Source organism: Tachyglossus aculeatus, chromosome 2, assembly GCF_015852505.1.
Source record: "Tachyglossus aculeatus isolate mTacAcu1 chromosome 2, mTacAcu1.pri, whole genome shotgun sequence".
NCBI lineage: Eukaryota > Metazoa > Chordata > Mammalia > Monotremata > Tachyglossidae > Tachyglossus > Tachyglossus aculeatus.
This window is the reverse complement of record NC_052067.1, coordinates 98389790-98414213: the sequence shown is the minus strand read 5'-3', so window position 1 is coordinate 98414213 and position 24424 is coordinate 98389790. Positions and strand designations below refer to the sequence as shown.

The following is a 24424-nucleotide window of genomic DNA, read 5'->3' as shown; positions in this document are numbered from 1 at the left end:
GCCCACGGTGGGGCCTTCTAGCCAGGCCTGCCACCCCCACCGGGCCCCACCGACATGGCCAGGTGCAAACAGACCTAAATGGATCAGCTTGGGCACGGGTTCCTGTGGCTGTCAGGGTGGGAGGCAGCCCCTCGAAGCCTCGCACCCCCGGCTTCTGTCCCTATTGTGGGTTAATATTTCGGCCGGGTGAGAGGCATCGCATCTCACACCTCCAGGGAAAAAAAAGGTGCTTTGTGGGCTTTCTGGGAGTCACTGAGACACCGAGAGGGGTGGATGTCGCCGACCAGAGACTGTGGAGTGGTGATGGAATACCTCTGCAATCTGATCGAGTCAGAAATGCACAGCATCTTGCCCCGTATTCACAGGGATTTTTCTTTTCCATTAGAAAAGGGTAATCAGTCTTTCGAGATCTAATTATCCCTCAAGGAAAACTTCCTGTGCTGAGCGAACAGAGAGGCGGTTCCGTGGAGGCGGCCAGCTGTTCTTTCCTCCCACTGGCAGGGCGGTTCTAGCCTGGCCCTGGGAGGACGGGAACAGGCTGGCGAAAGACAGTGAATGACATCTGCCGACGGGGCCTTGGGGTCAGGAGCCGGAGAATCGCTCATTCCCCAGATCGGCTGTGTGGGTAGATCAGAAGCTGAGAATCCTACCTGAACAGACCCCCCCGCACCCCGTGCCAGCTGCTCTCGCAAGTCCCCAAGGCCAGTCGCTCCCACGGTTCCCCAGGGCCAGCTGGCTTCCACGATTCCCCTGGGCCAGTCGCTCCCACGATTGCCACTCCCGGGAGGGCCTCCCGGCCGCCGACACGCCCGGCTAGTGCGGCTGGCAGCTGCTGAGACCCCGGGCCCACTTTTCAGTGGCTGCATCCTGGGAAATTGTCCTTGCTAGTATTTCTTCCGGCAGCTCGGCGCTACTTCAGCGATTAACGTCTGAGCCCTTGCCTGAGTCCAATCTGTACAGTGTTTATTCTTCGGCGACCTTTGCTCGGGCCTCGAGATTGTCTGTAACAGTTAACGTTAAAAGTAGTCGTGACTAAATCTGTTTACTAAACCCTCTCAATACTGACATTCATGACCGACCCCATTAGCAGTGCCCAGTGGCTCTGCCCACGTCGCCGCCACAGGGAAACTGCCAGGCCTATTTTCGGGGGGCCGACCATCTGTGACTTTGCTCGCCATCGGCTAATCTTTCATTGGCAAGGACGACCCCCATTTCTACACCCAGACACATGGGTGAGAACTCTGCAGTCTGCTCTGTTTAAAACCATGGGGAGCAGGGGGCTTGGGTGGGAAGGGAATTTTCTCCCGCTCCCAAGGCAGAGATGAGACGACCTACATTTAATACTGTTAAATTCAAATACAAATGACCCCATCGCCCGACCAGGCAGAGCCTTGCCATTGGCGCGGGCTTCTTATGGCAGGAGAAACCTCGGAGGAGATTTCCTTTCAAGTATCTGCGTTCATTCAGGCTGCTACGACACTCCGAGAGCTCTCTGGTTATCCGTCAAGCTGGGATTGGAATCCGGTCCCGCCTGATTCCGGGCCTCTGGGCACTCCAGCTTGCCGGCGCAGGGAGATGGAGGTTTTTGGTGCATTGCCTGTGTCAGTCCTGGGTGGATGACCGGTGATCTCAGATCTCCCTGCCTCACCATGGTGTGCTGGACTGCCTGCTGGCACTGCCCTGGCTGGCAACTAACGCAAATCGGCCTTGTGGCCGCCACCTCCGCCCCCACCCAACCATTAACTTTGCCGCCGTCAGGTTGCCAAGATCCTCTTGAAGTCCCACTTCAAGGACTGAAAGGCCAGGCTGTGAACCCCCCGCAAGCAAAGTTGGGCTTCTCTCCAAGCTCCGGTCCATGCTATTCTCCATGGTGGTTGATATTCAAGGCTAGGAACCAGCAGGAGTCCATCGGAGCTGGTCAATGCTTCTTGCACCTCAGAGAGCCACTTCTCACTGAGTAAACTTTCTCCGCCCAAAAAACCCCGAGGAGCAATTTATGATCCGGCCCAAAGAACCGAGGTCCATCTTGTCTGGGCTGGGGAACGGAGGAGCCGAGGACCGGCCTCCCTTGTTGGAGTTGTTTAAAACTCCAGATAGTAGAGGAGCCACTGAAATACAAATCATTTTGTAAAGCCCACCACGGCTGTGTCCACACAGCCCAGGCCGAGAATCATTTGGAGAGACTCTCGGGCTGGTCAGCTCTGAGCCGGCAGTCCGATCTGAAGCCTGCAGGCCCAAATCAACCATTTCCAGGTTGAACTTCTCCTTTTGGGGTTCCTGAGAACTCTATCCTCTCCGCTGCGGGTGAAGAACAACTTCTTGTCTCTTGGGAACCAGTCACCCTGGCGTGAGGCGCGGCTCATGCAAACGGCTGCTTTCTATCGGGTTCCAGCCCCTCGGCCACGTGGAGGCTCAGGATTTGTTCTGGCCATGCCATGCCACCTCTGGTGGCCCCCACGTTGCCTCCAGCGACCCATCCTCCCAAAGAGCCTTTCCCTTGGAGTCCCAAGCACTTCCTGACAGCCAAGTGACTGGGTGAGGGAGGGAGGCCACATTAGACCATGGGGTCCCGGAGTGTATACCCAGCAAGAGTAACAGCCCGGCAGGGGAGCGGCCTCTGCGGTCCAAACGAGCCTTCGGCCTCCCCTCAGTTAGCCGCTTTCAGTGAAGAGGGGGCCTCTGGGGCCAAGACGCTGCCAGGTGGCCATCTCTGGGATGAAACCAGGCTCTTGGGAAGGAGAGCCAGCCCATCCAGGGCCACTGCCACCTGAGAACTTGTTTGAGGGTCCTTTTCCTGGAGAGATATGCCTCGGCACATTCAGCCATGACGCCGGACCTAACGTTCGACCCTGTGATGAGGACCGGGCTGGCCGCCCTTCTGGGTCAAAATCCTCCTAAATAGGAAACTGACGCAGGGATTGGGTAATGGTTGCTAAAAAAAAAGCCACTCTTCTGCTAGCTCCATTCCTGTCTTCCATGGGCTTGGCGACAACACTGATGTGACCTTATATTGTTTTAAAGGGGTGTCTGTTGTACAGGGGAGAAGTTAAAATGAACAACCACCCTGGGTTTTGCAAACTCTTCCTGTGACGATGAGGAATTGCATTCCTGGTCTGACGCCTGGGTAACGGCACTGGAGAGGAACAGAGATGACCAGGATGAGACTCGCCCGCCCTGCCCCTCTTTTCCCTGCTGACTGTCCCCACCTCCAGGACCCCACACCTCCAAAACTGGAGCCTGGTTTGCACAGGCTCAGCTGTCCCGTGACCTCTGTGCAGCCCACCTGATCTCAGTTGGCCAGCGGCCTGCCGCAGCCTGATCCATCTCCCACCCGCCCGGGGCAGAGCCTCCAAGTGCAGTCCAAGCTCCTAAGTGAAGGACGGAAGGCACCAACCGCCTTGCAACGGGACGGGGCCTTGCCTCCGTGTGCATTTAATCTTGTTGCTCGTCATCTCAAAGCTCCGGTATCCTCGAGGACGGTTCATGGCTTGGCCCTGCCCTCGGCAGTTGGAGAAAACTGATCATCTTCTTTCAGACTGGGCCCTGCTCTTGCCTCCTTGATTTTTTGGTGGGGGTCCTGGGCGAAATCCATTTCCCCTTCACCAGACCGACAGAAACCAGAAACCGACCATCGCGACGTTTCCGGTCTGGCTTCCCTGACAGGAAGACCCGGGAGGCCGGGGGCCCCGCAGCATGTAACAGCGAATCGTTCTTACTGTGAGATCAAGACTTTATCACTGTGCAATGCAGTTGTCTCCCATGTCCTGAGCGTAGCGGTCAGATATCACCGTCCTTAGTTCGTCAATGTCCTTGCGCAACTGGCACATGGCTGAAAGTTTCTTAGCGAGAGCTTCAGGCGTGTGGGGCTCCTCGGCGGGCTCCTCTGTTGAGCTGTTCATCGCTGGGGAAAACAAAACCAAGCGGACAGAGCTCACCTCTTTTTTCTCTGCGGCTCTTTTTCGTATGAAAGGGGTACCCTTGAGTTGTCACTTTATTACTTTAGGTACGCTAATGCTTTGGTGGGCTCAGCAGCAGTCACTGCACCATTCCACTATCACCTCCTCTCTCTAAGAGATTGGGATAGACACCCCAAAGAATTATACTTAAGACTCCTCCCTCTCTTTCAACTCCCTCATTCAGTCCAGTTACCTCATCCTGTTAGCCTCTTTGTTGAGCTTCCCTGTCTCCAGCCTCTCCCCTCTCCAATCCATACTTTCTTCCGCTGCCAGATCATTTTTCTATAAAATTGTTCTGTTCACCTCTCTCAGCTCCTCATAAACCTCCAAAAGCTGTCTATACATCCTCACATCGAATGGAAACTCCTCACCAACGGCTTCGAGGCATTCAATCGGCTCTCTCCCTCCTATATATCTTCGCTCCTCTCCCCATCAGTGGTATTTATTGAGTGCTTACTGTGTGCAGAGCACTGTACTGAACGCTTAGGGAGAGCACAATACAAGAGTTAGCAGACACGTTTCCTGTCCATAATGCGCGTACAGTCTAGAAACTACAATCCAGCCCACACACTCTGCTCCCCTTACAACGATCTACCTCATTCCCTGCTCTTTCACTTCAACCTCTTGCTCTCACCCTCTCTCCTGTCTGGAACATCCTTTCCCTTCATAGTCAACCTACCCCCACTCTCACTCTCTCCAAAGCCCTGCAAAAATCCCATTCCTACAAGAAGCTTTCCTTGACTAACTTCTCATCTCCCCATCCTATTCTCCCTCCCTTCTGGTCACTTCTGCACTTGGGTCCATACCCCTAGAGAAACCCCGATATTCACCCCACCCCCTCAGCATTGGTGTACATACTCTTATACTAGCAATTTATTTTAATACCTGTCTCTCCCATTAGGTTGCAAGCTTTCTGAGGGAAGGGCTCATGTCTATTCATTCAATCGCATTTATTCAATCATATTTATTGGGTGCTTACCATGTGCAGAGCTCTGTACTAAGCATCTACCAATTCGACTGTTAGTCAGTGCTCTGTCCCCAGTAGGCACTCCACAAATACCACTGATTTTTTTTCTCCCTCCACCGCATTTCCAATCCAGTCCATAGTCCACTCTGCCGCCCGGTTCATTTCTCTAAAATGTCACACCGAGGAGCAGTGTGGTCCGTTCAAAAGCATAGAGATCCGGGAGTCAAAGGACCCCGGTTCTAATCCCTGCTCTGTCACTTGCCTGCTGACTGAAGTCACTTAACTTCTCCGTGCCTCAGTTTCCTCATCAGTAAAATGGTGATTCAATATCTGATCTCCCTCCTACTTAGATTGTGAGCCCCATGTGGGACGGGGACTGCGTCAAAACCGATAAACTTGTGTCTACCCCAGTGCTTAGAATGGTGCTGGACCCACAGTAAGTGCTAAACAAATACCATAATGTAATTATTATTATACCCAAATCCCACAACGGTTACCCATTCCTCTCTGCATCAAACAGAAACTCTTTATCCCTGGCTTTCAGGCTCAATCAGCTCTTCCCTTCATACATATTCCCTCTCTTCTCCTTCCACGTCCCAGCTCGCATTCTCCATTCATCTCAAGCCAACCTAATCTTGGTGCCTCAATCCCATCTCTCCTGTGGTTTTTGTTTGCGGGTTAAATCTTCAAACAATCAATCAGTGGCAGCTTCAGAGCACCTCCTCCTTGGAGCTTTGAGGGTGCCCCTCTCCCACCCCCACCCCCGGAGAATGAAGCTACTTCTCGCCCCTTTCCGGAGCCTTCTGAGGGGGCCTTTGGCAGCGCTGTTCCTGTTCTGGGGCCAACATCTCCCGGGGCTCTCAGGGGTGCTGGGGGAGGATGGGGAGGGGGTGGCCACTCACATCGTATCCCCAGCAGCAGGGACAGGTTGGGCTCGGTGCCCTGGGCTCTCTCATTGAGGACGCTGCACAGGGCCTTCAGGTCCAGCAGGCAGTGGGACATTTCCTTGAACAACTGGTCGACCACCTTCAGCTCGGCTCTCAGCTGCCGGGATCGTTCGGCCGCCTGCCCCGGTGCCGGCCGTGGGGGTTGCTCTTCTGGAGGTCTCTGATTCTGCATCTGGGGGAAGAGAGGAGGAAAGCGGATGAAGTGTCGGCGCTGCTTTCTGGTTCAGGCGGTGGCGACGCTGTGGTCCTCTTACAGTCCTTTAGCCAGGAAGCTTGTTCTGGGCAGGGAATAAGTCTGCTAATTTTCTTGTGCGGTACTCTCCCAGGCGCTTAGTATAGTGCTCTGCACATAGTAAGCACTCAATAAATACCACTGATTGACTGATAAGCACCTCTAGACTGTAAGCTCATTATGGACAAGGAATGGGTCTGCTAATTCTGTTACGTGGAACTCTCCCAAGCGCATAGTACAGAGCCCTGCCCATAGTAAGCGCTCAATAAATACAACTGATTGATTGATTGACACTGGCCATTGGATTCTGAAGACCCTCTAGTGTGCAAAGAGAGAAGCCTTTGGATTTTCCTCGGTGGATTTGCCCCGGCAGGTTGCTGAACTAGTCCCCGATAAAAATGAAGGCAAAATTAGCTTCTCTCAGCATTATAAGAGGTAGTGTAGGCTTTAGTGCGAGAAGCCGGTTCATTCAGCTTCTGCTCACCTCAAGCCAAGTTTGAGAGAACTTCTGTAGGCTTTTCTCTTTCTCTTCCAGCGTTTGGGTCAATCTTTGAGTTTCTAGTTTCTCTTGAGAAAGTTTCTCCTGCAGTGCCTGGAACCAAGAAAGGCAGGAAGTCAAACAGGTTACCACTCAGCACAACAAAGAGTCCAGCCTTTACCTTTTCATTGTTGCTGTAGCTGCCCTACCTCCAGAGGACCTGGAAAACAGAGGAAAGGGCCTCAATGGGGCTTTTAGCCCATGGATCTTAGTACATGGATCTTAAGAGCTTAGTACAGTGCTCTGCACATAGTAAGCGCTCAATAAATACGATTGATTGACTGATTGGATCAGTTACACTGCCAAGCTGGGAGGATCGGGTGGAGGGATGGGAGTGTGCGGGTGTGAGTGAGAGAGAGAGTGTATGTGTGTATGTCTCTGACCCAACTGCTTGGGAAAGATTATTTTTGACTCATTGTAGATTAATAACAAATCTCCCTACACCCAATCTACTTCCTTAAACACTGAGGGAGGTGTGGGGGGGGGGGGGGCAGGAGGGAGGGAGGGGGGAGAGTGTGAGAGAGAGACAGAGAGACAGAGAGAGAGACAGAGAGAGAGAGAGAGAGACAGAGAGAGTGCGCGCATGCGTCTGAGTCAGCCCCTTGGGAAAGACTATTTTTGGACTGTTGTAGGTTAATAGCAAATCTCTCCACACCCCATTCGTTTCCCTTAAAAATTAGTCTTTCATGTAGAAAAAACCCCGAAGGTTATAGTCCCTGTTTAATAGCATCCGTGGATGGCTTGGCACAGCCCATCACTATTCCTGGAAAGATAAATTCCAGGACATTCACCTCTCTCCCACTAAACTGTCAGCTTCTTAAGGACAGGGACCAAGTCTTTTACTACTACTGCGTGCTTCCATGCGTCCAGTATGGAGCTCTGCACCACAGAAGGCTACTCTTAGTGAGGACCAGGATAGAGCTCTGTTCCCCGGAGGAACTCTATCAGGGCTGCTGGCCTTGAAGACGACGACAGTCCCTATTGTACACAAGTCTTAGGGAAGTTGACGGCTCCGCGCTTGTTTGGTCCGATTCCTGGCGAGGCTGCGGCAGCATTTAGCAACCCTCAGTTGCTTGAACAGCCTTAATGGGGAACATCTCCCTCGCCACTAAAGGGGGAGTGTGAGGCTGCCCATCATTGTTTTCTGTCAGCACAGCATGCTTGGCAATAGGAAGTCTGAAGCAGCAGTGCTCTACCACTGAAGCACCAAGCCCAACACATAGGACGGAGCCCCGTGTCGTTCACAGAAGCAGCATAACCTAGTGGAAAGATCACGGGTTCTAATCCTGGTTCCGCCATTTGTCCGCTGTGTGACCTTGGGCAAGTCACTTAACTTCTCTGTGCCTCAGTTACCTCATCTGTAAAATGGGAAGTGAGATTGTGAGCCCCACGTGGGACAAGGGACTGTGTCCAACCCAATTTGCTTGTATCCACCCCCAGTGCTTCGAACAGTGCCTGGAATATAGTAAGCACTTAACAAACACTATATTATTATTATCGGAAAGAACAGGGGCCCGAGAGTCAGAGGACCTGGGTTCTAATTCTTGCTCTACCTTCTTACTGTGTGACCTTCAGCAAATCACTTTACTTTTCAGGTTTTTTATGGTATGGTATGGTTATGCACTTACTCTGTGCCAGACACTGTGCTAAGCACTGAAGTAGATACAAGCTAATCAGGTTTGGACACAGTCCACGTCTCACATGGGGCTCACAGTCTTAATCCCTGTTTTACAGATGAGGTAACTGAGGCACAGAGAAGTGAAGTGACTTGCCTAAGGTCACACAAGTGACAGAGCTGGGATTGGAACCCAGGTCCTTCTGGCTCCTGGGCCCGTGCTCTAGCCACTAGGCCATGCTGCTCCACTTCCCTTTCCTTCGGTTTGTCTTGAAATTGCCACCTTCCAGCTCCAATGGGGGCCCTTCACCCTGGTGCAGTAGGACTTGGGAAGTAACAAGAAGCAGCGGGGACTGGTGGAAAAAGCATAGGCCAGGGAATAAGAAGAACTGGGTTCTAATCCCCACTCTGCCATTCACCTGCTTTGTGACCTTGGGCAAATCACTTCACTTCTCGGTGTCCCCACAGTAAAATGGGGAATTAATACCTATTCTTCTTCTAAGACTGTGGGAATGAGTCTGTTGTTGTACTGCATTTTCCCAAGCGCTTAGTACAACAATACTCTGCACACAGTAAGTGCTCAATAAATATGACTGAATGACTGAATGAATGAAAGAACTACAGAATCTCACTGTTTCTCCAACACATGTGTGTAGCCGTGGATGCTTTCTTTGTTCAGACCACCACATTCAGTGAGTTAGAATACACTATTTCAGGACTCCCTGGGTAGGAAGCATCCAAAATCCTCGGCAGCAGCCTGGCGAGTCATGTGCCACTGTGAAGCATCCTTCCCGGGCAAATACCTACTTCGCATTTGGTTTCCCTTGTGCACATCTCCTTTATTTAGCGTGTGGGCTCAGGGGGAACTCCTCCCCCTACTCAGCCCCCACCCTACCCCCGCACCCACATTGACCCTTGCTGATCCTGCAAAATGCTCATGACCTTCATTATCTTCATTGTTAAGAGCAGGCAGCAGATTCATTTCACCACCGATGGGACCTCATGGCTATTTATGTACTTGGCGAGGATTCTCTTGCCTTAGTCCAGCAAGCTGCCTTCCCTGAATATTAATAACGCTGAGCTATGGTTGATAGAACCCATGGGGCTTTGAAACCACAGTTCTTGCAAAGCTTAAAAAGGGAGAGTACTATGTTACTGATTTTATACATCTCCAATTCTGGAGCGCCCTGAGAGTCGGCCGATTTCCCCACTCCTCTCCCGCCAATAACTACGTGGTTTTTCTTCCTCCGCCTAGCTGTCCTTCATAATCCCAAATGGCACCAATGATGGTGAGATCCTGCCCACCCACATGGGTGGAGGGGAAAAGACTGGTAAGCAACTGTCACTCCATTCCAACTTGGGCAAATAAGAAGATGTACCATGCCCTGCTGCTGTGTTGCCCATTTGTAGGTCTTCTGTTAGTTTTGGAATCAGCCTCTTCATCTCCTAGTCTTCCCAGAACCTCTCCTCATGGAGAGCAACTTCTCTCCTTTTTTTAAAAAAAATTCATTCATTCAATCGTATTTATTGAGCACTTACTGTATGCAGAGCACTGTACTAGGCACTTGGGAAGTACAAGTAGGCAACATATAGAGACGGTCCCTCCCCAACAGTGGGCTCACAGTCTAGAAAAAACACTGTTCTAAGTGCTGGGGAGGTTACAAGGTGATCACGCTGATCAGAGAAGCAGCGTGGCTCAGTGGAAAGAGCACGGGCTTTGGAGTTAGAGGTCGTGGGTTCGAATCCCGGCTCCACCACAAGTCTGCTGTGTGACCTTGGGCAAGTCACTTAACTTCTCTGAGCCTCAGTTCCCTCATCTGTAAAAATGGGGATTAAGACTGTGAGCCCCACGTAGGACAACTTTATCACATTGTATCCCCCCCAGCGCTTAGAACAGTGCTTTGCACATAGTAAGCGCTTAACAAATGCCATCATTATTATTATTATCAGGTTGTCCCACGGGGGCTCACAGTCTTAATCCCCATTTTACAGATGAAGTCACTGAGGCACAGAGAAGTTAAGTGACTTGCCCAAAGTCACACAGCTGACAATTGGCGGAGCAGGGGTTTGAACCCGTGACCTCTGACTCCAAAGCCCGTGCTCTTTCCACTGAGCCACGCTGCTTCTCATATGGCATTGTTAAGCCCTTACTATGTGCCAGGCACAGTACTAACTGTTGGGGTACAAACGGGATGATCGGTTTGGACATAGTCCCTGTCCCACATGGGGCTCACAGTCTTAGTCCCCATTATACAGATGAGGTAACTGGAGCCAGAGAAGTTCAATGCTTACCCAGGGTAATGGAGCAGACAGGCATCAAGGTCAGGATTAGAACCCAGCTCCTCTGCCTCCCAGGCTTGTGTTCTATCCACTAGGCTGCCAGGTTGGTCTGACTGCCACAGGCAGTGGGTGCAGAAGGAGATCCCTTGTTCCCTGTGTAATGGGGTACACTCAATCCATGACGGTCACCCGGGCACTGCACTCTGCTGTGCCCAGAATGTGGTAAACTTGAGGGGTCAGGGGCATTGGGGTTTGGTGGATCACTCCCACGAAAGCCTCCTCACTGAGAGGTTCTCATACACAGCCATGTCATCTTTTATTTGGTGGAGTGTGTGGGAGCCCACTCTTAAAAGTTGGGGCATGCACATACTCACTGAAATCAAAGACAACGATGCCTCAAAATCTCCGGGTGCGCCAGGCAATACTATTATTGCCCCCTCCTCCCCCTCTCCATCCCCCCGCCTTACCTCCTTCCCTTCCCCACAGCACCTATATATATGTTTGTACGTATTTATTACTCTATTTATCAATTTATTTTACTTGTACATATTTATTCTATTTATTTTATTCTGTTAATATGTTTTGTTTTGTTCTCTGTCTCCCCCTTCTAGACTGTGAGCCCACTGTTGGTTAGGGACCGCCTCTATATGTTGCCAACTTGTACTTCCCAAACGCTTAGTACAGTGCTCTGCACACAGTAAGCGTTCAGTAAATACGATTGAATGAATGAATGAATATTACTACTACTACTACTAATAATGGCATTTGTTAAACACTTACTAGGTGCCAAACACTGTACTAAGTGCTGGGGTGGATACAGGCCCCATGGGGGTTCACAGTTGAAGTGGGAGGGAGAACAGGTATTGGATCCCCATTTTGCAGGTGAGGCACAGGAAGGTGAAGTCACTCACGCAATCATATTTATTGAGCGTTTACTATATAATAATAATAATAGCATTTATTAAGCGCTTACTATAATAATAATGTTGGCATTTGTTAAGTGCTTACTATGTGCAAAGCACTGTTCTAAGCGCTTGAGGGGATACAAAGTGATCAGGTTGTCCCACGTGGGGCTCACAGTCTTAATCCCCATTTTACAGATGAGGTAACTGAGGCTCAGAGAAGTTAAGTGACTTGCCCAAGGTCACACAGCAGACATGTGGCGGAGCCGGGATTCGAACCCATGACCTCTGACTCCAAAGCCCGTGCTCTTTCCACTGAGCCCATCTCTTCTCTAGCCCAAAGCACCGTTCTAAGCGCTGGGGAGGTTCCAAGGTGATCAGGTTGTCCCACGGGGGGCTCACAGTCTTCATCCCCGTTTTACAGATGAGGGAACTGAGCCCAGAGAAGTTAAGTGACTTACCCAAAGTCACACAGCTGACAAGTGGCGGAGCCGGGATTTGAACCCATGACCTCTGACTCCAAAGCCCGGGCTCTTTCCACTGAAAGCACTGTACAATGTAACAGAGTTGGGAGCTACGTTCCCTGAAGTGACTTGCCCAAGGTCACAGTAGACAAGTGGCAGAACCGGGATTAGAACCCAGGTCCTCTGATTCCAGGCCCAGGCTCTATCCACTAGGCGGCACCCCTTGTCTGGGGAAGAGTTACTTCACCACGGGAATCCCTGCACCAAGTCATTCTTGCCTGTCTGCCTCCCGGCAGTTTTCTCCGGTGAGAAGCTCCTGGAGACTTCCATAATTGGGGCAGGCTGCCATTCGATGCAATGTCCCTTTTCACACCAAATATAGCCCTAGCATTTTCCCTCCCCTCCCCCTGACCTTTGGAGGCACATCCTCCTTTACCAGCTCTAAAGCAGACAAGATTTACTCATCAATCTTGCATGCTCATATCCCAGGTGGTGTGGCTCTTTTAGCCACTCATCCTAAAGGCTGGAGAGAGAAGAGTCATGTCTTCCCACCCCCTTGCCCTGGCTTTTCATTGTTTTCAGCTCTAGGCACCATGATGAAGGGAAGAAGCTGCATGGCCTAGTGGATACAGCCCAGGCCTGGGACTCAGAAGGACCTTGGGCAAATCACTTCACTTCTCTGTGCCTCTGTTACCTCATCTGTACTGCATCGGCCTCCTTTCCGATTTCCCATCCCCCTGTCTCTCCCCGCTTCAGTCTATACTTCACTCTGCTGCCCAGGTTATCTTTTTACAGAAACGCTCTGGGCATGTCACTCCCCTCCTCAAAAATCTCCAGTGGTTGCCTGTCAACCTACGCATCAAGCAAAAACTCCTCACTCTCGGCTTCAAGGCTGTCCATCCCCTCGCCCCCTCCTACCTCACTTCCCTTCTCTCCTTCTCCAGCCCAGCCCGCACCCTCCGCTCCTCCACCACTAATCTCCTCACTGTACCTCGCTCTCGCCTGTCCCGCCATCGACCCCCGGCCCATGTCATCCCCCGGGCCTGGAATGCCCTCCCTCTGCCCATCCGCCAAGCTAGCTCTCTTCCTCCCTTCAAAGCCCAACTGAGAGCTCACCTCCTCCAGGAGGCCTTCCCAGACTGAGCACCCCCTTTTTCCTCTCCTCTTCCCCTCCCCACCGCCCCCCTTCCACCCTGCCCCCTTCCCCTCCCCACAGCACTAGTATATATTTGTACATATTTATTACTGTATATATTCTACTTGAACACATTTACTACTCTATTTTATTAATGATATACATATAGCTATGATTCTATTTATTCTGATGGTTTTGACACCTGTCTACTTGTTTTGTTTTGTTGTTTGTCTCCCACTTCTAGACTGTGAGCCCGTTTTTGGGTAGGGACCTTCTCTATATGTTGCTGACCTGTACTTCCTAAGCGCTTAGTGCAGTGCTCTGCACACAATAAGCGCTCAATAAATACAATTGAATGAATGAATGAATGAATCTGTAAAATGGAGATGAAGACTGCGAGCTCCTTGTGGAACAGGGACTTTGTCCAATCCAATTAGCATGTATCTACCCCAACGCTTAGTACACTACTCAGGAAGCACATAGTAAGCATTTAACAAATACAATTTTTTTAAAAAAAGGCTGATTTTCTGATTGTTCCTCTAAAGCTTTCTGGAGTCGGGTGCTCAAATCTCTCTTTTAGGAGGAAGGGGCTGCAAACAAGCTCTTATAATGGATAAATTCAACCTCACTAATTGCCTCCTGACACACGGTTCCATCTTCTTATCTGTGCTTAGAACAGCGTTTTGCAGATAGTAAGTGCTTAACAAATGCTATTATTATTATTATTATTATTATTATTATTATTATCTGGTGAACTTGGACACTGTTTTGTTGGCCACCAAGGCACCTTGTCATAAATTCAACACCTGCTCTTTGGTAGGCATGATAAACGAGGGGCTCAAGTTCATTTCCAAAGATGATCCAAATCCAGTTACCCCAGCTGTGGCCCTGGGTTCCTAGCAACAGTGCAGTCAGAGTGGCAAACAATCCCCCTGTCCGGGTGGCCCCGTAGCCTCTATTGGAGGGCCTCCTCCAGGCTAGCTTGGTTTGCCAGTTGGAAGTCAGGACTCAGGGCCATTAACCCCACCCTCTGATCTCCAAATTATCCCCCCACAGTGTGCCAGCTGTGCCTTCTCCACTACGGATTACTGGGAAGGCGTGAATATCAGTGAAGCACTTTAGCAACTCGTCACTGTGCGGCATGATCCTAAAGACACTTTGGGGAAAAAAAAACCCCAAAAAACCACTTTCATTTCTCCAAAACAAATTGAAGCAACTATCGCATAAATAAATGGACAAAGGCATAGCTTATGGGTTAACAAATGAGGGGGAGAGGGGAACATTCTCTGATAAAGCATTATTAAATCTAATTTTGGGATAGTGCTATTCACTCTAGTTTTCTCACTCAGGTGGCTGCACAAAGCCTGGATGCTGCATAGCATATAAAAACCACCCAAGGAGCTGCTTGAAATACAATCCAAATGGAAATCAAGATAATACTGATAGAGATGAGAGAGAGAGAGAGAGACAGAGAGCCAGAGAGAGAAAGTGTGGGCGGGGGGAAGAGAAATGAATGAGCAAGGACAGGGGAAAAAGGAATAGAAATGTCTACAATTTCTACACACTTAAACATGTAAAAACTCATTTTCCTCCTTTAAGAGTGTGTCATTTTCCAGGTGTCCAAAGGAGACACTGAAAAATCCAAATCCCCACTATAAAGCTGAAGGAAACTTTAATAGGGAAATAGAAAACTAACTGAATGGGGACAAGGCTGAAAAACCCAAGGAACAGAAAAGAATTCAAAGACCTGGGTGAACCCCATTATCCGGGAACACTGGTACAAGACACTCAATTCTCCAGGAAGATGATATAAAAATCACAAGAGGGGAAACACATTTTGAAAATCATATTACATACATTTTCTGGTGTGGGAGACATTTCAGGTTAATGGGCATAATATGCTAAGCCTGTGGAGGCATTTAGACTGTAATAATCTTACTTTAGGTTCCTCCAACCACATAAACTTGACTGTTTAGGTTGCAGTACTGATGGGTACTGTGTGGTAATTAATTACCTGGGCTACTCAACTCTTCTGGTTGTGTCTGAGGGGAGGTGTGTTATTGCTTCGCTAAATGCAGTGTTTTGCAACATTCCTTCTAATCCCACAACACAGCTGTGGTGGATTTACCTAGCCTACATCTATCTCTGCCTGTTTCTTCAGAAGCAGATACTTCTGGTTTGAGAAATTAGAATATGCACCACACCTGCTGGAACACATCACTTGCTCCACAAGGGTTTGTTTTTTTTTTTTAAAAAAAAAAAATTTTTGTGCTTCCCAGAAAATTTAGCTCAGCATTTATTGTGACCACTTCAGGAGAATAAGCAGCGTCTAATCACCTGCTGTCCCTGGGTGGGCCACAGATGCTCGGGCTTCGGGCCGGGCTAGCCAGGGCTGTTTTGGCTGGGATCATCAAAGTCGGTCTATACTGGGCACCCCCTCTGTGTGCAGAGCCCTGTGCTAAATGCTTGGTGGGAAGGCACCCTTTAGGAAAAGAAAGGGCCGCCGCCCAAAAGGGATTTCTATCCCATGTGTCTGTGATGCCTTCAGTCAGTCAGTCATCCCCAGCGGCTGGGCTGGGGGCTGATGAGACTGCTGCTGTCAGCGGGGAGGCAATCACTCATTGGTCAGCTGGGAAAAAGATGCCTGATGGGGGTCCATGGAGGCCCACTTCTGGCTCCACACCGGCTGTAGGGGTGGGAATAATAATAATAATAATAATGATGGCATTTTTTAAGCACTGTTCTAAGCACTGGGGAGGTTACAAAGTGATCAGGTTGTCCCACAGGGGGTTCACAATCTTTAATCCCCACTTTACAGATGAGGGAACTGAGGCACAGAGAAGTTAAGTGACTTGCCCAAAGTCACACCGCTGACAATTGGCAGAGCTGGCATTCGAACCCTTGACCTCTGACTCCAAAGCCCATGCTCTTTCCACTGAACCACGCTGCTTTGAGAGAGAACAGGGAGAGAGGTGCATAGGAAGGTGCAAATGATCAGTCCATCAGTGGTATTTATTGAGTGCTTACTATGTGCAGAGCATGGTACTAAGCGCTAGGAAAGAATAATACAATAGAATCAGCAGAAACGTTCCCTGCCCATAACGAGCTTACCCTCTAGTGGGGGAGACAGATGATAATATAAATAAATATTTTATAACATATAAAGATATGTACATAAGTGTTGTGGGGTTGAGGGTGGGGTTACTATCAAATGTCCGAAGGTCATAGCTCCAAGTCCATAGATGACGCAGAACGGAAAGTGAGCTGGGGAAAAGAGGGATTAATCTGGGAAGGCCTCTTGGAGGAGATAATAATAATAATAATAATGATAATGTTGGTATTTGTTAAGCGCTTACTATGTGCCATGCACTGTTCTAAGTGCTAGGGTAGATACAAGGTCATCAGGTTGTCCCACGTGGGGCTCACAGTCTTAATCCCCATTTTACAGATGAGGTAACTGAGGCCCAGAGAAGTTATGCGACTTGCCCAGAGTCACACAGCAGACAAGTGGCGGAGCTAGGATTAGAACCCACGACCTCTGACTCTCAAGCCCGTGCTCTTCCCACTAAGCCACACTGCTTCTCTAATGTGGCCTTAATAATGCTCTGAAGGTGGGGAGAGTGGTAGTCTGGCATACTGGAAGGGGAGGGAGTTCCAGGCTAGGGAGAGGATGTGGAGAGAAGCAGCGTGGCTCAGTGGGAAGAGCACGGGCTTTGGAGTCAGAGGTCATGGGTTCAAATCCCAGCTCCGCCAATTGTCAGCTGTGTGACTTTGGGCCAGTCACTTAACTTCTCTGTGCCTCCGTGACCTCATCTGTAAAATGGGGATGAAGACTGTGAGCTCCCCGTGGGGCAACCTGATCACCTTGTAACCTCCCCAGTGCTTAGAAAGTGCTTTGCACATAGTAAGCGCTTAATAAACGGCATCATTATTATTATTGTTATGTGGAGAAGGGGCTAGATGTGACATAGACAAGATCCAAGAGAGGCAGCATGGCTCAATGTTAAGAGCCCGGGCTTTGGAGTCAGAGGTCATGGGTTCAAATCCCGGGTCCGCCAACCGTCAGCTGTGTGACTTTGGGCAAGTCACTTCACTTCCCTGGGCCTCAGTTACCTCATCTGGAAAATGGGGATTACAACTGTGAGCCCCCAGTGGGACAACCTGATCACCTTGTAACCTTCCCAGCGCTTAGAACAGTGCTTTGCATATAGTAAGCGCTTAACAAATACCATATTTATTATTATTATTATTATTATTATTATTATCCAAGCACAGTGAGTAAGCTGGAATTAGAAGAACAGTGTGTGGGGGCTGGGCTGCAGGAGGAGATCAGTGAGGTGAGGTAGGATAGGGCAAGCTGATCGAGTACTTTAAAGCTGATGGTAAGGGGTTTCTGTTAACGAGGAGGTGGGTGGGCAGCCAGTGGAGGCTCTTGAGGAATGGGGAGACATAGACTGAGTGTTTTTGCTGATAAATGATCCGGGCAGCAGAGTGAGGTATGGACTGGGGCTGGGGGAGAGGCAGGAGGCCCAGAGGTCAGCAAGGAGGCAGAAGCAGCAGTCGAGGCAGGATAAGTGCTTGGAGCAGAGAGGCAGCAGTTATTGAGGCCTAGTGGCTACTGCATGGGCCTCGGAGCCAGAAGGATACGGATCTTAAATTTAGCTCCACCACTTGTCTGCTGGGTGACCTTGGGCAAGTCACTTTGCTTCGGTGTGCCTCAGTTATCTCATCTGTAAAATGGGGATTAAGATTGTGAGCCTCATGTAGGACAGGGACTGTGTCCAGCCCAATTACCTTGTATTTACCTCAGCGCTTAGAACAGTATCTGGTTTGGAGTAAGCGCTTAATAAATACCATTAAAAAATGGAGAGCAAACAGTGGATTTTAGCACTGTTGTAAAGGTAGAACCGAGAGGATTTGGTGACAGATTAAATCTGCCGGTGAAACGAGAGAGATGAGTCGCAGATAATACCAAGGTTATGGGCTTGTGAGATAGGGAGGATATTGTCTACAGCGGTGGGAAAGGATGGGGAGGACAGGGTTTGGGTGGGAAGATAGGAAGTTCTGTTTAGTTTAATGCAGTGAACAGGCGCAGAGCGTCCTAATGGCAAGAGGACCGGCCTGGAATTAAAAGGACCTGGGTTCTAATTGCAGCTCTGCCACTTACCTTCTGTGTGAACTTGGGCACACTTCTCAGTGCCGTAGTTTCCTCATCTTTAAAATGGGGATTCAATACCTGATCTCCCATGATAGCGACTCCCACAAGGGAGGACAGAAACTGCGTCTGTCCTGACTTTCTTAAGTACCAGCGCTTAAATACACTGCTGGTACAAGATAAGTGCTTAACCCATATCACAATAATAATATGGAAGGATGAGGGAAGAGGGACATTCAGGAGGGTGCAGGGGGGATCAGCAGCACAGGCAGCTGTCCCTGGGGAGTGACTCCTCTGGACGAGGCATGACTTGTATCCACTGAAAAACTGGGAAGAGGGGTGGGAGCGGGCTCGGCTTCCTAAAGCCGGTAGAAAGCTGTGAGAGTTTCCTCTGAAAGGGAAGAGATTTCCTGAATCAGATGCTACCAAAAAACACCCTCTAGCTGTCCTTGAGCAGAAGCGTTTTTGTTACGAATGGGGCCTGGGCACTTCCTCTGGCTTGTCGAACCCAGACCTGACGGCGCATGTGGGGAAGGACAGGGGAGTGGGATTTGTTTGTGAAGGGCTTTTTCCATCCCAGAGGTCATCACAAAGACATCCCCGTGGGGCTGAGTCCCAGCAGCTGTCAGCCCTGCTGGACTGGTCTCCAGAGTGGACAGCTCAGCATCCTGAAAGCTGCCTGCCCGAACTCCCATGCTCACCCGCTCCCTGTAGCCCAACTGCTTCAGCAAGTGGCCCAGCCCCAATCCAAACAGACCTGCATTTAACTCCCTTCAGCACTCCCTTAATTTGCTCCCTTCATTCCCCTCAGCCCCACAGCACTTACGTCCATATCCGTAATTCATTTATTTATATTAACGTCTGTCTCCCCCTCTATACTGTGAGCTTGTTGTGGGCAGAGAATGCGTCTGCCAACTCTGTATATTGTTATATTGCATTATTATTATTTTATTATTATTACTAATCGTATTTATTGAGCACTTTCTGTGTGCAAAGCACTGTACTAAGTGGTTGGGAGAGTATAACAGAACATCAAATATATTCCCTGCCCACAACGCGCTTACAGACTAGACAAGCAGACAGACGTTAATATAAATATAGATAAATAAATTACAGAGATAGAGTAGATGGATGATATAGATGGATAGATTGATAGGTAGATAGATAGATAGATATGTGCTGTGGAAAAGGGAGAGAGGATGATGAAGGAGCAAACAAAAGAGGTCCAGAAGGGAGTGGGAGGAGAGGAGGCTCAGTCGGGAAGGGCTTTCTGGAGGAGATATGCCTTCAATAAGGCTTTGAAGTGGGGGAAAGCAATTATATGTATGATATGAGGAGGGACAGTGTTCCAGGCCAGAGGTAGTATGTGGGCTGAAGGTCGGTAATGAAATAGACGAGATCGAGGTATAATGAGAATGTGAACACCAGAGAAACGAAGTGTGAGGGCTGGGTTGTAGGAGGAGAGCAGCAAGGTGAGGTAGGAGGGGGCAAGGTGGTTAAATGCTTTAAAGCCAATGGTGAGGAGTTTTTGCTTGATGTGGAGGTGAATGGGCATCCACTGGAGTTTCTAGAGGAGTGGGGAAACATGGTCTGAATGGTTTTGAAGGAAAATGACTGTACTCTCCCAAGCGCTGAGTACAGTGCCCCGCACACAGTAAGCGCTCAACCTCCTCTAGACTGTAAGCTCGTTGTGGGCAGGGAATGTGTCTGTTTATTGTTATACTGTACTTTCCCAAGTGCTTAGTACAGTGCTCTGTACCTGGTAAGCACTCAATCAACACAATTGCCTGACTGATTGATTGATGGATTGATTGATTGGGACAAAAATCACAAAGGACCCCCAGGTCTGCGCAAGCCCCAGGAGGCAGGAAGGACTGAATTTGTCATCTGCCCCCAGGGTCCGACGTCTGTGGGGTTTATGTTGTTTTAATGGTATTTGTTAAGTGCTTACTATGTGCCAGGCTCTGTACTAAGCGCTGGGGTAGATACATAATCAGGTTGGTCACGGTCCATTGCCCATATGGGGCTCACAGACTCAATCCTTATGTTACAGATGAGGTAACTGAGGCACAGGGATTTCAGTGATTTACCCAAGGTCACACAAATCATCATCATCATCCATGGTATTTACTGAGTGCTTACTAAGTGTAATAATAATAATAATAATTTTGGTATTTGTTAAGCACTTACTATATGCTAAGCACTGTTCAAAGCGCTGGGGAGGATACAAAGTTGTCCCCCGTGGGGCTCACAGTCTTAATCCCCATTTTACAGATGAGGAAACTGAAGCACAGAGAAGTGACTTGCAGAGCCGGGATTAGAACATATGATCTCTGACTCCCAAACCCGTGTGTGCTCTTTCCACTGAGCCACGCTGCTTCTGCGTATACTCTTGAGAGAGTAGAATACAACCGAGTTGGTAGGCTCACTCCCAGCCCACAACGAGCTTGCAGCCAGAGAAACCCAGCAGACAAGGAGCGGAGCTGGGATTCAAACTCAGTTCTTCTTACTACCAGGTCTGCGGTCTTTCCACTAGGCCATGTGGAAAGGGGGGGCAACAGGGGAGGTAGAGGTAATTTCAGCAGGGGAGAGGGTCCCGGAACCACTCCGAAGAACCAGACCAGTCTCCAGTTAGGTCAGCCAGGTCTTCTGAGGCTGCTGATATTGGATCGCTCCCCTTCCTTTCCATTAACTCGATCCTCTTTGTCTGGGCCACAGCTAATTCCCACACGAGGACAAAAGCAACACTTGATCTTTTTCACAAGCAATGCTTTCTGCCCGGAACGCCTTCCTGAAGTGCGGCACAGTGGTTACTCTACCGGCTTAATGGGCTTTACAGAAGCGGCATGGCCTAGTGGAAAGAGCATGGGGCTGGGAGTCAGAGTACCTGGGGTCTAATCCCAGTTTTGTCACTTGCCTGCTGTGAAACCTCGGGTAATTCACATAATTTCTCTGTGTCTCCCGTTTCCTCACCTGTCAAATCGGGTTTCAACATCTGTTCTCCATCCTACTTAGACTGTGAGTTCCATGTGGGTAGGGGAAGCAGTGTGGGGTCAGTGGAAAGAGCACGGGCTTTGGAGTCAGAGGTCATGGATTCAAATCCCGGCTCTGCCAATTGTCAGCTGTGTGACTTTGGGCAAGTCACTTCACTTCTCTGTGCCTCAGTTCCCTCATCTGTAAAATGGGGATTAATGGGGATTAAGACTTGTGAGCCCCTGTGGGACAACCTGATCACCTTGTAACCTCCCCAGCGCTTAGAACAGTGCTTTACACATAGTAAGCACTTAATAAATGCCATCATCATCATCATCACTGTGCCTGACCTGATTCTCTTGTGTCTACCCCAGCTCTTCGTACAATGCTAGGCACAGAGTAAGGGTTTAACAAGTACCACAACTATTATTACTTTATTATTAATTCACAACTGTTATCCAGAGAGTAACAGCCCTGTGTATAGGCACCAGCTGTATGGGTGAAGGCTTATAGAAAGAGGGAGGGTTTTCTCAAGGCCTGTGGGGCCTGCTTAGAGAAGCAGTGTGGCCTAGTGGAAAGAGCACAGGCCTCGGAGTCAGAGGACCTGGGTTCTAATCCCTGGTCTGACACTTTCCTGCTGTGCGACCTTAGGTAAGCCACTTCACGTCTCTGTGCCTCAGGTCCCTTATCTGCAAAACGGAGATTCCCTCCTACTTAGATTGTGAGCCCCATGTGGGACCTAATGATCTTGCATCTCTGTCAGGGCTTAGTACAGTTCTTGGCACATAGTAAGCTCTTAAGAAATACCACAATCATTACAACTGTTGATGGTTTCAGCCACCCCCACCCCGGGCCCCTACTTGGAAGCCTTTAACCTGGGTCAGCTGGAGGCAGACACTTTACCCTTGTCCCTGCCTCTGAATATCACAAAGGCCCATTTCCTCACTGTTTCACAACAGACAGGCCCCTGGAGCCGTGTCTATCCTACTATTTTCATGGGGCCAAACATTGCAATCCTTGGATTCCCATTTTTCCAGGCATCGGAACAGCCTTGACTACTTCCCATTTGAGTACAAACCCCAACCTACAGAGCCACACTCAGTCAATCAAGGAATTTCTCCTTTCACTCTTTCCCCAAATTTTTACAGCCATCGCTTTGCAGTGGAAGACAGGGAATGTGTCTGCTTATTGTTACACTATACTCTCCCCAGCACTTAGTAGAGTGCTCTGCAAACAGTGAGCGCGCAATAAATATGATTGACCGACTGACTTCAACGTGCACGGCATGGTGAATAGAGAGTCAGAAGGACAGGGGTTCTACTTCTGGCTCCACTACTTGTCTGCTGAGTGACCTTGGGTAAGTCACTTTACTTCTCTGGGCCTCAGTCACCTAATCTGTCAAATGGGGATTGAGACTGTGAGCCCCACATGGGACAAGTACTGTATCCAACTCGATTTGCTTGTATCCACCCCAGTGCTTAATACGATGCCTGACACATAGTAAGCGCTTTAACAAATGCCATTATTATTATTATTACTTGTTAACATTGCTGTTAAAGTTTAGAGCTCCCCACTTCCAGGATTTAGAACTGTACACATTAGCTCCAGATCCAAGTACACCTGGAGAATAAGGCATTTTACACACAACTAAACTGACCATAAACGAAATCTGGTTTAGCTGGGACAGTCCAGGATTGCCATAGGATAGCCATGGTAATTTTAAGGAAGCATCAATTAATGCCCTGGAATTGGAAGGGTCCCAGGTAACCTGGTCAGCCTAGCCCACACCGACCCCTGAATTCTCTGGTTCACCCTGAATATGTGAATGTCCACACTGGTGCTGGAGCGTGTTCAGTCCGTGCTTATTTAGGCCATATAGTTTCTTGGACCAGTAGGATAGACATGCTACAGTGTTGGGGGGACTTTGGTGCCAAATAATGCATCCCTCCCTTCTACTACTCTCATAATCAGGGTCAGGAAAGTGGAAGGCATACAAGCTTGGGATGGTAATAAAAAAAATAATAATGATCATGGGATTTGTAAAGTGCCTACTATGCACCAAGAACTGTACTAAACACTGGGGCAGAGAAAATACACTCATTAAGTTGGACGCTGCCTTTTTCCCCACATGGAGCTCAAAGTCTGAAGCCGGGGGAGAACAGGTTGAATTCCCATTTTACAGATGAAGAAAATGAGGTCCAGAGAAATTAAGTGGTTTGCCCAAGGTCACAAGGCAGATAAGCTGGGTACAGCTGGGATGAGGAACCAGATTCTTTGATCCCCAGACTCGGGCTCTTTCCACTAGGCCGGGGCTGCTTCTAAACACAATTCTTGAGTGAGATCCACAGCCTACCCACCCAGAACTGGGGCCCCTCCCCTGAAAGGCTCCCCTACATTCAGCGGGACCAACAAAAAGATCGTCAGTGTATACAGAAATGGTCAGCTAATCAGATATACAGATGCAGGAATTGCCGATCCCTTACCTGAATTTCTAAACTCATCACTTCAATCTGATTTTGCTGATTGTCTATGACCTATATCAAAGGAGACACAAATCAGCTCAATCAGTCACTGAAGGTTTATCGTTTTGCATTCAGTATAACCTTTTCCCCTGGTTGCGTCCATTTTTTCCCTTAACTCCTGCCTAGATGGGGGTTGGGAAATGGACTTCCTCTGGAAGAAGTCACGGGGCAAACGTGGGACGTGGGTTTCTGCATGTTCGGGTTCACACCATTTCTGTCTGGTCGTCCAAGACGCCGAAGATGCCGTCGTTCCCAGCCGCTCACCAGGGCGATAAGAGGGGACGTCCGACCACGTCTCGGCCAGAGGGAGGGGACGGCCATCACGATGGACGTCCGCCGATACACTGCAGCTGCCGAGCCCACCCCGGGGACTCCCTCCTCCCGGCCCACCTCCGCCAGTCCCCTCCTCCTCCTCCCCCCGCGGCCGTCCTCGCTGTGCGGGCTGCACTCACCTGGCTGGCTTTCTCCTCCTGCTCTCGGAGGCAATCATTTTCCCGCTGAAGCTGCTTGGTGTCCAACATGGGGAGGCGGACTCCGTCCTCCAGGCACTGCTCCACTTTCTGCTGCAGGCTGCACCCAAGAGACGGGGACAGGGAAGTCAGGCTGGCACAGTAGAGACGAGTCCTCCCCAGCTCCCACTAAAATCTCAGTCCGGGGGCATGCTGGTGGGCCTGCCGACACTCTGCCCCCTTGGGACTTGGCCCCTGGCTTCGGGGCTAAAAATTTCAGTAGGCACTC

General features: G+C 49.6%; 1 protein-coding gene across 3 annotated transcripts in view; it reads right to left on the bottom strand.

Moving 5' to 3' along the window:
- Positions 1-2303: 2303 nt before the first annotated feature.
- The window catches only part of CEP85L (centrosomal protein 85 like), a 229008-nt gene continuing 206887 nt past the window's right edge, over positions 2304-24424 (bottom strand). For 2 of the 3 annotated variants that reach the window (XM_038767385.1, XM_038767393.1), the window contains exons 9-13: positions 24139-24256; positions 23648-23698; positions 6587-6694; positions 5826-6042; positions 2304-3901 (exon numbers count right to left, since the gene is read on the bottom strand). In XM_038767385.1, the coding sequence (XP_038623313.1) occupies positions 3735-3901; positions 5826-6042; positions 6587-6694; positions 23648-23698; positions 24139-24256 (661 nt within the window). In that variant the 3' untranslated portion in view covers positions 2304-3734. The remainder of the gene's footprint in view (positions 3902-5825; positions 6043-6586; positions 6695-23647; positions 23699-24138; positions 24257-24424) is intronic. The other variant, XM_038767401.1, reaches the window with a different exon arrangement.